Source organism: Leucoraja erinacea, chromosome 1 (assembly GCF_028641065.1).
Source record: "Leucoraja erinacea ecotype New England chromosome 1, Leri_hhj_1, whole genome shotgun sequence".
NCBI classification, from domain to species: domain Eukaryota; kingdom Metazoa; phylum Chordata; class Chondrichthyes; order Rajiformes; family Rajidae; genus Leucoraja; species Leucoraja erinaceus.
Genome location: NC_073377.1, coordinates 115,113,131 through 115,130,063, shown reverse-complemented (window position 1 = coordinate 115,130,063; position 16,933 = coordinate 115,113,131). Strand labels below are relative to the sequence as shown.

The window sequence follows — 16,933 nt, the reverse complement described above, 5'->3', positions numbered from 1 at the left end:
CTTTTAACTTCATGCCACCATTTGCAGTAAGAGGTGCCTTTCAACTTCAAGCCAAAGCATCCAAGCCACCATTTGCAGTATGTAGTGCCTTTCAATTCAATTCAATTCAACTTTATTGTCATTGCACAAATACGAGTATAGGTACAACAAAATGCAGTTTAGCGTCTGGTCATAGTCATAATGCAAGATAGTAGAAGTAAAAATAAAAATACAAAATAAGCATACAATAAAAATAAAAAATACTGGTTAACAATGTGTGGATTGTGGATGAATTAAAACTGGTACACAGGCAAATAACTGTATACAAGTGGGAGAGTCTAAAGATAGCTAGCGACGGGACTCAGTTCAGCAGTGAAATGGTGTTGTTGAAAAAGCTGTTCATCAGCCAGCTTGTGCGAGACCTGAGGCCCCTGTACTGCCTCCCTGATGAGAGGAGGGCAAATAGTCCATGGTTAGGGTGAGAGGAGTCCTTGATGATTTTCCCGGCCCGTCTCAGACACCGTTTTCGGTGGAGGGCATCCATGGCAGGGAGCGGGGCACCGATGATGTGCTGAGCGGTTTTCACCACCCGTTGCAGTGCCTTCCTGTCAACTGCGGTGCAGCTGCTGTACCATACCGTGAAGCAGGTGGTCAGGATGCTTTCGATGGTACAGCGGTAGAACTTGGTCAGGATCTGGGGGGACAGGTGAGCTTTCTTGAGTCTCCTCAGAAAGTAAAGGCGCCGCTGCGCCTTTTTGATCAATTTGGTGGTATTGAGGGACCAGGACAGATCCTCTGAGATGTGTACCCCGAGGAATTTGTAGTTGGAGACGCGCTCCACCTCAGTCCCGTTTATGTGGATGGGGGTATGTCTGCCCCCTCTGGTCTTCCTGAAGTCAACAATGATTTCCTTCGTCTTCTTGGAGTTGACGAGGTTATTGTTGGCGCACCAGATTGCCAGGTTCTGGACCTCCTCCCTATAGGCTGATTCGTTATTGTCCCCAATCAGTCCTACCATCGTGGTGTCGTCGGCAAACTTAATGATGGCGTTGGAGCCATACTTAGGGATGCAGTCATGGGTGAAGAGGGAGTAGAGGAGAGGGCTGAGCACACAGCCCTGTGGCACGCCAGTGTTCAGTGTTAGAGTGGAGGAGGTGAGGTTGTTGATCCTAACAGACTGTGGTCTGTTGGTGAGGAAATCCAGTGTCCAATTGCAGAGGGAGGTGGTGATGCCAAGTCCGCTGAGTTTGGTGATCAAGCTGGCGGGGATGACAGTGTTAAAGGCGGAGCTGAAGTAGATGAACAGCAACCTGATGTAGGAGTTGTTGTTGTCCAGGTGGGTCAGGGCAGGGTGTAGGGCCGCAGATATGGCGTCCTCTGTAGACCTGTTGGTCCGGTAGGCAAACTGATGGGGGTCCAGTGTGGGGGGGGGAGGCTGGCTTTGAGGTGAGCCAAGATCAACCGCTCAAAGCACTTTGTGATGACAGGGTTGAGTGCCACTGGGCGGAAATCGTTGAGACTCCCTGAAGCTGACTGTTTGGGCACTGGCACAATGGTTGAGGTCTTGAGGCAAGTAGGGCCGACACCCTGGGCCAGTGACAGATTGAAAATGTCGGTGAAGACCAGGGATAGTTGTCCAGCACATGCCCTGAGCACACGCCCAGGGATGCCATCGGGGCCGGCGGCTTTGTGTTCATTCACCTTGCTCAGTGCGCCTTGTACAGCAGAGGTGGAGAGACTAAGGGGTTGTTCGTTCAGGGGTGGGGCAGCTTTGATGGCTGGTGTTTTGTTGTCCCGGTCAAAACGAGCATAGAAATAGTTTAGGTCGTCAGGAAGGGAGGCATTGTCTGGGGGGGGGGGGGGGGTGTTAACTTTATGGTAGTCGGCTATGGACTTGATGCCTTGCCACATGCGTCTGGGGTCAGAGTTGTTTTGAAAATGCTCCTCGATCTGCCGTTTGTGTTTGAGTTTAGCGCTCCTGATTCCCTTTTTCAGGTTGCCCCTGGATGAGTTGTACCCCTCAGCGTCGCCAGATCTAAAAGCGGCATTGCGAGCCTTCAGCAAGAGTCTGACCTCTCTGCTCTTCCACGGCTTCTGATTGGGGAAGGTCTTTATTTGTTTATGGGTAGTGACGTTGTCGGTGCAGAATTTTATATAGTCGAAAACGGTTGAGGTGTATGTGTTAATGTCCACTTGGGAGTCAATGGTGGCCTGAGTGGCAAACAGACTCCAGTCTGTTTGCTGAAACTGTTCCTGTAGTGCAGAGACAGCCCCCTCAGACCAAACCTTCACTGTCCTCACGGTTGGTTTCACACGTCTGATGAGAGGTGTGTATTTGGGGAGCAGGAACAGAGAGAGGTGGTCAGATGGACCCAGGAGGGGGAGGGGGAGGGCTTTGTAGGCTTCAGTAATATTAGTGTATACTAAATCCAGAATATTGTCTCCTCTGGTTGGACAGGAGACATGTTGATGGAACCTGGGGAGTACAGTTTTAAGGTTGGAGTGGTTAAAACCACCCACAACAATAAAAGCCCCCTCTGGGTGTGCAGTTAGTTGTTTGCTGATAGCAGCTTGTAGCTCTTCCATTGCTAGCCTGGCATCAACTTCAAGCAAAGCACCCGCCACCATTTGCAGTAATTAATGCCAGAGCTAGGGGCGCTGCACTGGCAGCAGCCTCTGCCTACAGCCTGTCTGTTATTTCTGTCTTTTTTATTATTTTTAGTTAGTCCAAAGTGTTGTGTTGGGGAAAACTTTAACTTTTCTATGTGTGGGAGGGGGGCAGGGTAAGGGGGAAACTGTTTCCCAGTCTGTTCCTGGCGGGGACGCGACTATTTCTCCGAGTCGCGTCCTCGCCCCCCACCTCGCGGCCTACCAGCTGGATCGGAGCGGCCTTTCCTGCCGGGGACCGGGAACTGGACCAGGGCTGCTACAGCGGCGGCGCAGCGCTGGAGTCACCGCGGAGCGGGCGATACCTACCTGGGTCGCCGTTGGAGCTCCGGAGCGTTGGGCCGTTGCTCCAACATCGTGGAGCTCTGGTGCGGAGAGCTTCCAACGCGGGCGGCGCTGAACAGCATCGTGGAGTCCTGGGGCGCCTTGCAGAGGGTCTCCAGCAGCAGTCTCCACCCGGCGTGGCCTGCGGACTTTGGGACCCGCAGACTCCGGTAGGAGTGGGCCGACTCTGTGTCCACGCCGCTGAGGACGTCCCGCAGCCCCGACATCGGACTTTTAACACCCCGGCGTGCGGTCCTGAACATCGGGCTGCCCGTAGCGGCAACTGCAGAGGGCTTGGGGAGGCCCTGAGCACGGGGAATAGTGGAGGAAGAAGACTGACTTTGGTGCCTTCCCACACAGTGGGGAACTTTGATTCTGCTGTGTGGGGATGTTTTATGTCAAACTTTATAGTGTGTTGTGTCCTGTTGATTTTTATTGTATGGCTGTATGGAAATTCATTTCACTGTGCCATCAGGCACACGTGACAATTAAATCTATCTTGAATCTTGAATCTTTCAACTTCAAGCCAAAGCACCCAAACCACCATTTGCAGTAAGTAGTGCCTTTTCTACTTCAAGCCAAAGCTCCCAAGCCACCATTTGCAGTAAGTAGTGCCTTTCACCTTCAAGCCAAAGCAACCAAGCCACCATTTGCAGTAAGTAGTGCCTTTCACCTTCAAGCCAAAGCAACCAAGCCACCATTTGCAGTAAGTAGTGCCTTTCAACTTCAAACCAAAGCTCCAAAGCCACCACTTGCAGTAAGTATTGCCTTTCAACTTCATGCCATAATTTGCAGTAAGTAGTGCCTTTCAACTAAGTGCCATAGCACCCAAGCCACAACTTGCAGTAAGTAGTGCCTTTCAACTTCAAGCCAAAGCACCCGTCACAATTTGCAGTAAGTAGTGCCTTTCAACTTCAAGCCACAATTTGCAGTAAGTAGTGCCTTTTCACTTCATGCCACCATTTGCAGTAAGTAGTGCCTTTCAACTTCAAGTCAAAGCACCCAAGCCACCATTTGCAGTAAGTAGTGCCTTTCAACTTCAAGCAAAGCACCCAAGCCACCATTTGCAGTAAGTGGTGCCTTTCAACTTCAAGCCACCATTTGCAGTAAGTAGTGCCTTTCAACTTCCAGCCAAAGCAACCAAGCCACCATTTGCAGTAATAGTGCCTTTCGACTTCATGCCACCATTTGCAGTAAGTAGTGCCTTTCAACTTCAAGCCACATCCAAGCCACCAATTGCAGTAAGTAGTGCCATTCCACTTCGTCAAAGCTCCGAAGCCACCATTTGCAGTAAGTAATGCCTTTCAACTTCATACCACCATTTGCAGTAAGTAGTGCCTTTCAACTTAATGCCAAAGCACCCAAGCCACAACTTGCAGTAAGTAGTGCCTTTCAACTTACAGCTAAAGCACCCAAGTCACTATTTGCAGTAAGTAGTGCCTTTCAACTTCAAGCCAAAACACCCAAGCCAGCATTTGCAGTAAGTAGTGCCTTTCAACTTCTAGCCAAAGCTCCCAAGCCACCATTTGCAGTAGGTAGTGCTTTTCAACTTCAAGCCAAAGCAACCAAGCCACCATTTGCAGTAAGTAGTGCCTTTCAACTTCAAGCCAATGCACTCACACCACCATTTGCAGTAAGTAATGCCTTTTAACTTCAAGCCATTGCACCCAAGCCATCGTTTGCAGTAAGAAGTGCATTTCAACTTCAAGCCAAAGCACCAAGCCACCATTTGCAGTAAGTAGATGCCTTTCAACTTCAAGCCAAAGCACCCAAACCACCATTAGCAGTAAGTGGTGCCTTTCAACCTCATGCCACAATTTGCAGAAAGTAGTGCCTTTCAACTTCAAGCCAACGCACCCAAACCATCATTTGCAGTAAGTAGTGCCTTTCAACTTCAAGCCAAAGCACCAATAGTTAAAAGGCATCACTCACAGTTGCATAGACATTTGTTCAGTGTTATTCAGAGCTCAGAGAGACGTGACCCTTGGCTTCATCCATCTTGCAGAGACTGAGTGAGGCACACCACTTCCTGGTTTTATTGTGTCCCCCCCCCCCCCCATTATGATCTCTCTGATTTATCATCGATGGGAAAATGTCTCTGCTTCCTTAAGGCAGAGGGGGGCTCTGAGCGAGGTGGCCAAAAATGACGGCCATAGGTGGTGGCGTTCTGTCGGAAATCGCAGCACAGTGCGCCAAAAGCGGTCAAGATCAGACTTTTAGTAATATAGATAATAAGTGGGACCCATTGGTTCCGTCACACAGGAGGCTTGGTCCCCGACACAATATTCCATAGGCCCCAACGGCACAGGAGAATCTAATCTCCTCTCAACCCGAGCACTCTCTCCCTCCCTACCCCCTCCTATCCCTCTATCCCCCTCTCCCCCCACTATCCCGCCTCACCTCCCCCAATGCACTACTCTCCCTCTATTCCCTACCTCCCCCACTCCTCTAACTCTATTCCCCCACTCTCCCTCCTCACCTCCCTCTTCTTTTCCCTCTCCTCCTACCCTTCCCAATCCTTCCCTCACCTCTCCTTTCCCCTAGACTCAGTCACTCCCTCCCTCCATAACTCCTCTCCCCTCCCTAATTCTGACCTCTCCCACTATCTCCTCTCCTCCCCCACTCTCCCTCCCCAGGATCTCGAGGTTGCCACTCATCTCCCTTCTTGCGTGAGGAGCATCAGCCGTCAGTGCCCTCAGAGCCAGGCCTTGGAGCGGCCCGTAAGCACCAGCAGCTACAACCGTGCCGGCGTGTGGGGGAGAGCTCGGGAGAAGACGGGGGAAGAGCCATGGGGGAGAGGGGGGCATCACGGGAGAGGGGGGGGGGGGGGGGGGGGAGGAGGGAGCCAGTGATGGGGACTAGAGGGGAAGGGGCTGGAGCCGCGGGCCGTTGCGATGGCAGTACGTTTGGAACTCACAGCAGGCGCTGGTTGCTCTCCTTCGCCAGGAACAGATTCACCACTTTCCGTTTGGCGACATCGCCATTCCGGTTGGAGACCTCCGCTGGCCCCCCTCTGCTCCAGTAAAGATGTGTTGGCGCAGGAAGGAGCGGGTCGTCCCAGGGAGTGACAGGAAAAGCTACTAATCCGCACGGCGCTGACTGGCAGGAGAGGAGATCAATCTGCGCAAGCGCGTTTTTTTATGATTTTTAAACCTCGCAAATCTTTTACATTATACCACCGATCAGAATGAAACTTGGTGCATTCGCAGCACAGGAGAACGGTGAGTGAGCTGGTGAAAATGCGCTGCGCTATCGCATACTGTTTTTGCGCAAATAGAAAAAACACGCAAACCAGAAGAGCACAAGATCAGAGCTTCAGTTATGTATAGGTTTGTCTATGATAAGCTGAAGACAGGTTAATGGGAACAAGTTAGAGGGTGATCACACTTCTTTGTGTTATGTGATGTCAATAGCAGGGATATGAGATTTGCCTGTTGAATGAATGGCTTCATTATCCTATTTTACCTAGCCTCACCGATCACAGATATTCCCATTATCGTATCCATCTTTCCCACAGCCTTCACTGCAACTCAAAAACACCGTTTCAGCTCTGATGAAGATTCTTCAACTTGAAATAATGGGAGCAGGCCCGGATGGAGTCCAGGGAAGGGGACTAAAGGACTGTGCTGTACAGCTGGCGGAGGTATTCACGAGAATCTTCAATCAATCTCTATCTCTGGCAACGGTCCCCAAGTGCCTGAAAACAGCCACCATAGTGCCAGTGCCGAAAAAGTCTAAAGTCACCAACCTGAATGACTACCGCCCGGTTGCCCCAACTACAATCCCAATGAAGTGCTTCGAAAGGCTGGTCCTCTCCCACATCAAATCCAGCATCCCTGCCTCACTGGACTCTCATCAATTTGCATACAGGGCAAATAGATCAACAGAGGATGCCATCTCTCTGGCTCTTCACACGGTCCTGACTCACCTGGACAGACAGGGCACGTGCGTGAGGATGCTCTTCATTGACTATAGCTCTGCATTCAATACGGTCATCCCCACCAAGCTCACCACCAAACTACACCAGCTAGGCCTCAGCTCGCCGATATGCGATTGGATCCTGAACTTTCTGACGGAGCGACCGCAGGCAGTGAGACTGGACCCGCACCTGTCCTCCACTATCACCCTGAGCACCAGCACACCACAGGGCTGTGTACTAAGCCCCATGCTTTACTCCCTCTTCACTCACGACTGTGTTCCTGCATTCGACACCAACACCATCGTGTAGTTTGCAGAAGACACTACAGTGATTGGGCTGATCACCAACGGTGATGAAACAAAATACAGAGCGGAGGTGCAGAACCTGGCGGACTGGTGCGCACGTAACAACTTGTCACTAAACACCTCCAAGAACAAGGAGCTGATTATTGACTTCAGGAGGTCCCATAATGGAGAATACGCCCCAATCTCCATTTATGGGGAAAGTGTGGAGTATCCAGCTTTAAGTTTCTGGGCACTCACATTTCAGAGGACCTCACATGGTCCACCAACACCGCTGCGCTGGTCAAGAAGGCACAGCAACGACTGTTCTTCCCGAGGACATTAAAAAAGACTGGTCTGCCCCAACAGCTGCTGACAACATTCTACCGCTGCACCACAGAGAGCATATTAACGTATGGCATCTGTGTGGTATCTCAGCTGCACGGAGGCGGAGAGGAGAGCTCTTCAGCGCGTCGTTCACAGAGCACAGAGGATTATTGGGACACAGTTACCAGCCTTGGAGGGCATCTACCACACACGGTGCCTCAGGAAGGCCGTCAGCATCCATAAAGACACCTCACACCCTTGTAACGGACTGTTCGAACTACTTCCCTCCGGCAGACATTACAAGGCCTTCTACGCCCGAACCTCCAGACTCAGAAACAGCTTTATTCCCAGAGCTATAGCTATACCAGCCCTGCTGAATGCCCCCCATCCCCCCTGGACTGTCGCCCTCGGATGGTCACGTCACACAGTTTATTTATTTATGTTACTTTTCTTTACATCGGTTGGAAGCTGCATACTAAATCTCGTTGCACCAATGTGCAATGACAATAAAGTATATTATTATTATTATTATTATTATTATTATTATAATAACTCTATTTCTCTTCTCATAGATCTTATCAGACTTGGTGAATGTTAACAGCATTTTCAGTTCATATGAGTCCAAGAAGTCCTCTAAATGCGCACCTGGTCTATTTTGACCACGCAAGATATTTGGACTTGGCAAGAATTTATTTCATGCAAAGGGCAAAGTATTTTAATAATCAATTATATACTTATACTTATATATAATTATCTGAGTAATGTAATCACTTTCGTAACAAAGAAAAGTTGAAGTAAAGTTGCCCATAACCAGATTCCTTAACAATGAGGTCTTGGATGGAATATGTTTTAATGATATTGGATGAAGTATACATTTAGATATCTGGAGAAAAATCCCATGTCAGTCTTTGAAAATAGCCTATAAGATCTGAGAGGTTAATGGACCTTAGATTAACAACTCATCCTAAAGATGCCATCTCACCTGCTGCATTGCCCAAGTGCTGCATAAACAAACCTGACTAAATTATCTGCTCAATTCTTTGGATTGAAGATTGAAGACATTTTAACCTGATCGTTTTATAATGGTGTCCTCTGCCACAAACCTCTCCTCTTCAGAAGTTTTAAGTCAGAAACTGATCAATGTGCAACAATTCTTTGTTATTTGATTTAATTGCAAACAGCTCAGATTTTGGTAACGTTTAAATGTTCAGAAATAAATCCCTTACCAAGAACTTTGAAGTAACTTCCTTCGAGGGAAAGAATGGCTGTGGTCAGGGCTTCTGTCAGCTTGGAGCTTTCTGGCCCATCAAGTACAGCGATGAGCGCAGGCAGAACAAGGTAAACTCGCAGAGCTTCCAAACTTGCAGGAGAGCGAGGGAGTGAAGGGATCAGCTTTGTCAGGATTGCATTTGTCACCTGTAAAACAGTCAGCATCAGGAGCGGAACATCTTTTCATTATATTTAGCCTCTACCCTGACCATTTATTTCAATGTACAAGTCTAGTTTACTTTCGTTTAGAGATACAGCGTTGGCCCACCAAGTCCATAATGAGCACAATCACCCGTTTACATTGGGTCTCGGTTATCCCACTTTCTCATCCACTCCCTGCACACTGATGGTAATTTATAGAGACCAATTAACCTACAATACGCCGTCGCTGGGATGTGGGAGGAAACCGGACCACCCAGAAGAAACCCATACGGTCACAGGGAGAACATGCAAACTCCACACAGACAGCACCTGAGGTCAGCATTGAACGGTGGCTCTCTAACGCTGTGAGGCTGTGGCTCTACAAGCTGCACCAAAGTGCCACCCTATGCCCATTTGGGACATTGTTAGGCTGAGTGGAGATGGCTAGATTAATTTTACCAATTAAACTTGGTGAGCATAAGTTTTCAAAACGAATTTTATACAAACATTATTTATCATTATTCTCCATACACTGCATTTATCTGATTACATTATTCCAGCATGAATTGGAGAATGCATTGTAGTTTTTATTTTCTACACAATTTAAACAAACTGTTTGCTGAGTAAATTGAACTTTTGTAATAGTTGATAGTTTGTAATGTCACTTGGGCTTCACCCCCACCATACATCAATGCCCAACAAAGTATTGTCGATACTTTATCTATTTCCTTCATTAATGACCTTGCAGTAAAAATAATTCTTATATTTCACAGATTATTTCCTTGTATAATCAGTGATTGCAGAGTTGATATTAGTGCGTTGAAAGAGGTAGCATTATAGACGGCAGAAATACAAAACAATACTGAGATCTCCTCATTCTTTTCTAAGTAATTGCAGTATGAAAGCAAGTGAGTTTAGATTGTCATATAATTCTTCTAAAGCAACATGAACTTTTGGGAAAGATTGATGAAACATCCTCTGTGACTTATTTGCTTTCGAATAAAATACCTTCAGAAGCTCTTGGGTGGTCAATAAGAAGCTCTTGATCTGCATCTTTTTAATTTAAGCATTTTTGTAAATTAAGTTTATTCATTTTGATATAATCACTATATTTTACTTAAAGGGCTAAAAGTGTAATATAATTGATCAGAATGTACCAAGCGTGCATATTATAGAATGAGGAATCTATTCAGCTTTGGTTGTAACTCAATATTCGGTTCTGTCCTTATTCATCAATAGCAAACAATAACATTCCACTGCACTCACCAAAGGTTGAAAATTGAGAGAAACTATTATTTCCAAAAATGTTTCATTTCAAATACCCCAGTACATGTGTCTCCCTACTTGCAGAGGTCAATGATTAATTTTGCAGGTACTAATGGGAGCACTATCATGAAATTGAATTTTTTCAAATGGGCGATGAGCTGATGGGTAATAAAGAGTTTCTTTAATAAAGAGGCCGGTTCAAAGAGTCATTTATTCAGTGACACGTTAGGTGGTGCGCTAACTATAACACACTGTTGCTGTAGCTGAGCGAGGTTGTTATCTCGGGCTCAGCTACCTGTCGACTTCTCAAGGTCTCGCGGTGAGAGACCTTTAGTACCAGGATACTCCCTCTAGCCCATTACGTGACGTGCCCGCCCTCGTATCTCCTGACGAGGGTTCGAGCATGAGTGGCCCGTGTTTAGGCTGACGCCACAGTAAGCTCAATGCTAGCATTTATTACAAGAGGGCTTGTATACAAAAACAGGGATGTAATGCTGACGCTCTGTAAGGCGCTGGTAGGGACGCATTTGGAATATTGTGAGCAATTTTGGGCACCGTATCTGAGGAAGGGTGTGCCGCTCTGGAGAGGATCCAGAGGAGGTTTACAAGAATGATCGCAGGAACGAGTAGGTTAACCTATGATGAGCGTTTGTTGGCACTGGGCCTGTACTTGCTGCCGTTTAGAAGATTGAATGGGGACCTCATTGAAACATACAGAATAGTGAAAGGCTTGGGTAGATTGGATGTGGAGAGGTTGTTTCCACTAGTGAGAGAGTCTAGGACAAGAGGTCATAGCCTCAGAATTAAAGGACATTATTTTAGGAAGGAGATGAGGAGGAATTTATTTAATCAGAGGGTGGTGAATCTGTGGAATTCTTTGCCACAGAAGGCTGTGGAAGCCATGTCAGTGGATATTTTTAAGGCAGAGATAGATACATTCTTGATTAGTACAGGTGTCAGAGGTTATGGTAAGAAGGCAGGAGAATAGGGTTAGGATGGAGAGATAGATCAGCCATGATTGAATGGCGGAGTAGACTTAATGGGCCGAATGGACTAATTCTACTATCATCACTTATGACCTTATGACACAACTCTCCCCAAAACATGTAAACAGCCATGAATATTAAAGCACATCTTCAACATCTATAACAATATATGGTGCTTCATTGTGTGAGATATTGTCGGCATTATGGAATGTTTGGTCGACAAGGCACTTGAGCAGGTAAATGGATAGGAAATTTAGAGGGATATGATAGAACACTTATCTATGTTCTCTATGAGTCAAACGCAGGTAAATAGGAACTAACATGGATGGAGCTTTTGTTCAGCATGAACGCGTTGGGCCGAACGGCCCGTTTCCATGCTGTATGACTATAACATTACCTGGGATAGCAGTGAAGTGTCTTTTGCCAAAATCTCAAAGTTCAGGTACACTAAGGACATATCCAGACCAGACAGCATTTGGCTTGTTTTGAAATGGTTATCCTTTCTGTTTTTAATATATCAAGAAGAATGGTTAGTGCATTAAAGATTACTAAATTTACTGTCATTTTTAAAAGACATTCATTTCTACACAGGGGTCTCAAAGGTGACACAAATAAATCTATATCTTGGTATGAAAAACAGCAATGACATGCGATGTGCTGGAGTTCACTCGAGGCGGCATGGTGGCACAGCAATATAATTGCTGCCTTACAGTACCAGAGATCTGGCTTCAATCCTGACTATGGATGTTATCCGTATGGAGTTTGTACTTTCTCCCTGTGACCGCGTATGTTTTCACCGGGTGCTCCGGTTTCCTCCCACATTCCAAAGGCGTATAGGTTTGTAGGTTAACTGGCTTTGGTAGAAAATAATGTGAATTGTCCCTAGTGAGTAGGATAGTGTAGGTGATTGTTGGTCGGCACGGACTCGGTGGGCCGAAGGGCAGATTTCTGCCCTGTATCTGTAAAGTGTCACCTTAGGACAAATGAGTAAAAAAAAAGCAGAGAATAGAATGTAGTTCCTTCTTGATCAAGGACAAATGGATTTGGTTTTGGTTAGGCTAGAAGATGAAACAACCGATTTGGGCGGCACAATGGAGCAGAGGTAAAGTTGCCGTCTTACAGCACCAGAGAACTGGGTTCGATCCTGACTACGGGTGCTGTGTATATGTTCTCCCTGTGGGTTTTCTCCGGGAGCTCCAGTTTCCTCCCACACTCTAAAGATGTGCAGGTTTGTAGGCTAATTGGATTGGTAAAATTGTATATTGTCCCTAGTGTGTGGAGGGTAGTATGCGGGGATTGTTGGTCAGCACGGACTCGGTGGGCCGAAGGGCCTGTTTCCGTGCTGTATCTCAAGACTAAACTGAAGTAGGATCTGCAGCAAGTCTATTTAGGATATTTTAATAGGAATTGCTAAGCAACAGCCCTTTGATCTACCTTGTGTCCAGGAAGCTTGCATTCATAATCGGTGAAGATGAATAACCCCGAATGATTGCGCTGAGAATTAAATGAATACATATTTAATGCAGGGTGTTAAATTAACCTTATATAAAAAAAACAACCACTTCCACCAGTTCACAGACTGTTCAAATACTCAGAAACTTTCCAGCAGGTTATTCCATTAAAGGACGATTTGCACAACCATGGAAGAAGAGCAAACAGCTACCATGCACATGAAGCCTATGCTATCGTTGGTATAAACCAACATCTGCTGTTCCTTCCTACATATGTTTACATATCTCTTGTGCTGCTGCAAGTAAGAATGTCATTATTCCATTTCGGGACATATGACAATAAAAATTCTTGAGTCTTGACTTGACTATTGAGTGACATTGTGAAGTCAATGTATCCATCTAAGAGTTAGTATGGGCTCAGTGCTGGTGGATGCTGGGCTGGGAGAGGACACTGACTGACATTGGTGCGCTTATCCACGTAGTCAGTTTGGAAGACTGAAACTGGCATCTTGGTTGGCATGTAAGAGTTGGGCCAAAGGGCCTCTTTCCATGTTGTATGATTCTATGACTCTAATCAAAGTTGGTGGAAAACTGTTCAAACCACAGTGACATTTGCTCCAGAATCTATACCCGCTCAAACCCAAGTGTTCAATCAATCATGTGCGGAACATACTTGTCTTTCTGAACACAGACAAATTCCACAATGTTGCCAACCTGCCAGCTGATGCATGAATGAGGGTGGGCCTGACACTCGACATCTACTCTGATGTCAATCTCAACATTTGTTCTTCAATACCATTGACTTCTCAGTACTCCAAAATGCTGACTCAGCTTTCTGGTGTACAGAGTTCCAAACATTCACAATTTTCTAAGAAAAACGTATCTTCATTTTAAAGATGAATGCCGCCTTAATTTAAAACGATGATTTTCACTGGTGATTTTCAATTAGCCTCTCATGCCCCTTCACAACCCTCTGCGTATTAATAGAGTCACTTTTTATGTTCATAAGTCATAGGAGCAGATTTGGACCATTCAGCCCATCCAAACATCTCCGGTGTTCAATCATGGCTGATCTATCTTTCCCTCTCAACCCCATACTCCAGCCTTCTCCCTGTAACAGTTGACACCCTTACTAATCAAGAACCCATCAATCTCTGCTTTAAAATTACACAAAGACTTGGCCTCCACAGCCATCTGTGGCAATGAATTCTACAGATTCACGACCCTCTGATGCAATAAATTCCTCCTCATCTCCTTTCTAAAGGTACGGTTCTTTAATACTGATGCTTTGTCGTCTGGTCCTAGACTTTCCCACTAATGGAAACATGCTCTCTACATCCACTCTATGCAGGCCTTTCAATCTTCATTCATCTAAATGACGTATAGACCCAACCTGGTCCGTTTTTACTAAATAATACAATCATGACTGCTGAGGAAAAAACTCAGATATGTAGATTTGCCAGCAGAAGTTGAGCAGTGAGGATGGAGAGCAAGATTACGTTCGGTAGAGGTGGGTTGTAGAGGTTTCATAGAGTGATCAACCACGTGGCCATTTGGAGAGCTAGGAATTTGCAGATAGAGTTTGCATCAGGCCGTAAAGGAGATGTCAGAGGCAGCAGAGTAAGGCAGTAGTTGGATTGGGTGGAGAAGAAACAGGGTCAGTTGGGAGCAGAAAGGAAATGTATAACGAGCGGCAAGTGTAGTTCTTTGTAAGTGTATTCTGTGTAAATGTGTACCAGTTTTATTTGTGAGGTTGATATTTGTGATGCTACAACTGTTTATTGATGGGTCAGGATACATGTCAGCATTTGTTTGAGTGAATTAATCGTCTGTAGGTTCCTGTATTTAGTAGATACTGGTAGCATAGGTGGCGAGAGCAGGTATTGAGGGGGATTAATTGTTGAGTCTACCCGAGGTGTCGTGGAACTTACTCAATGAAACACCAGTGAAGGGAGGTGCCCACTTGATAACCCTAATGATATACGCATCTATACAAACAGTTTTTATGTGTTTGTTAACATGTAGGTCGCTGATTATTGCATATAGATTTAGTTATTGTCCTTAGCAAAAGTGTGTATAAGCAGTTTAAATATTACTTTGGCTTTGGGCTTGGTTTTCTTGGTTGAGCACTTATCCTGGTGTTATAGCACATACTTTTGTGTTTTCATTGTAATTTTCACGTGTGCAGGAAAGGAGATCAAAATTGTGTAAAGTACTCGGCATCAACCTCGACCCACTTTGAAATAAACATATCAGGCTTCAATCCAAGAATAAAATGTAATCATTTACCTTTCCGAGTGTTGGCTCAGAGACTGATGAAAAGTTCTAATGAAACTCTTGTTGCAAATGAGAACATAAGACAGTACAGCACAGGAACATGCCCTTCAGCCCACGATGTCCGTACCAAACACGACGCCATATTGAACTACTCTTCACTGTGGGCACATGTGCTACATTCCTCCATTCCCTGTATATCCATGTGCCAATCTAAAGGCCTCTTAAATGCCACTCTGGTATCTCATTTTACCCACCACCCCTAGCAGCGCGTTGCAGCCACCCACCACTCTGTGTAAAAAAAACTACCCCTACACATCGCCTTTGAACTTTTCCCCTCTGACCGTTTAGCTCTTCCCTCTAGTATTTCACATTTCCACCCTGAGAAAAAGGTCCTCACTGTCTATCTAAGGACTCTCATAATTTTATAATTTTCTATCATGTGCTATTATAAATATTAAGCTGGACTCTGGAGAAAGAAAATACTCAAAATGCTGGAGAAACTCAGCGGGTCAGGCAGAATCTCTGGAGATAAACAATAGGTGACGTTTTGGGTCAGAACCCTTCTTCAGACCCATTCTGTTTCTCCAGAGAGGCTGCCTGAGCTGACTAACTGAGCTACTCCAGCATTTTGTGTCCATCTGGTATAAACCAGCACCTGCAGTTCCTACCTACACATTTTTTCTGCAGAAAGAAACTTACTTTTTTGTGTTCTTGCACAGTTTCTCCCCCAATAAATTTGTTAGTGGCACAATTCTCTTCAGAGCGAGCAGAGATTCTTCCTGCGATGATAGTAAATTCTGGAGGAAAATAAGGACATTAAATAACCACCATTACATCAAGAACAGTAAAAGGAAATGGCAGGCAGTGACAATGGCAGTCAGTGACTAGTGGGGTACCCCAAGGCTCAGTACTGGGACCCCAGCTATTTACAATATATATTAATGATCTGGATGAGGGAATTGAAGGCAATATCTCCAAGTTTGCGGATGACACTAAGCTGGGGGGCAGTGTTAGGTGTGAGGAGGATGCTAGGAGACTGCAAGGTGACTTGGATAGGCTGGGTGAGTTGGCAAATGTTTGGCAGATGCAGTATAATGTGGATAAATGTGAGGTTATCCATTTTGGTGGCAAAAACGGGAAAGCAGATTATTATCTAAACGGTGGCCGATTGGGAAAGGGGGAGATGCAGCGAGACCGGGGTGTCATGGTACACCAGTCATGGAAGGTAGGCAGGCAGGTGCAGCAGGCAGTGAAGAAAGCGAATGGTATGTAGGCTTTCATAGCAAGAGGATTTGAGTATAGGAGCAGGGAGGTTCTACTGCAGTTGTACAGGGTCTTGGTGAGACCACACCTGGAGTATTGCGTGCAGTTTTGGTCTCCAAATCTGAGGAAGGACATTATTGCCATAGAGGGAGTGCAGAGAAGGTTCACCAGACTGATTCCAGGGATGTCAGGACTGTCTTATGAAGAAAGACTGGATAGACTTGGTTTATACTCTCTAGAATTTAGGAGATTGAGAGGGGATCTTATAGAAACTTACAAAATTCTTAAGGGGTTGGACAGGCTAGATGCAGGAAGATTGTTCCCGATGTTGGGGAAGTCCAGGACAAGGGGTCACAGCTTAAGGCTAAGGGGGAAATCCTTTAAAACCGAGATGAGGAGAACTTTTTTCACACAGAGAGTGGTGAATCTCTGGAACTCTCTGCCACAGAGGGTAGTTGAGGCCAGTTCATTGGCTATATTTAAGAGGGAGTTAGATGTGGCCCTTGTGGCCAAGGGGATCAGAGGGTATGGAGAGAAGGCAGGTACGGGATACTGAGTTGGATGATCAGCCATGATCATATTAAATGGCGGTGCAGGCTCGAAGGGCCGAATGGCCTACTCCTGCACCTAATTTCTATGTTTCTATGTTTCTATGAAACATCAGGGTTTGACAATAGAGACAAAGCCCTCTTGCTATCTAGGTAGGAAAGAACTAGGGCAGCCATGGTGGCGCAGCGATAGAGTTGCTGCCCTACAGCGAATGCAGCGCCGGAGACCTGGGTT

At 46.1% G+C, this 16,933-nt stretch overlaps 1 protein-coding gene across 1 annotated transcript in view; it reads right to left on the bottom strand.

Annotated features, from left to right (window-relative positions):
* Positions 1–16,933, bottom strand: part of LOC129700896 (probable E3 ubiquitin-protein ligase HERC3) — a 275,970-nt gene that overhangs the window by 236,384 nt on the left and 22,653 nt on the right. Inside the window, exon 9 of the mRNA XM_055641695.1 lies at positions 15,587–15,684. Within this exon, the coding sequence (XP_055497670.1) occupies positions 15,587–15,684 (98 nt within the window). The remainder of the gene's footprint in view (positions 1–15,586; positions 15,685–16,933) is intronic.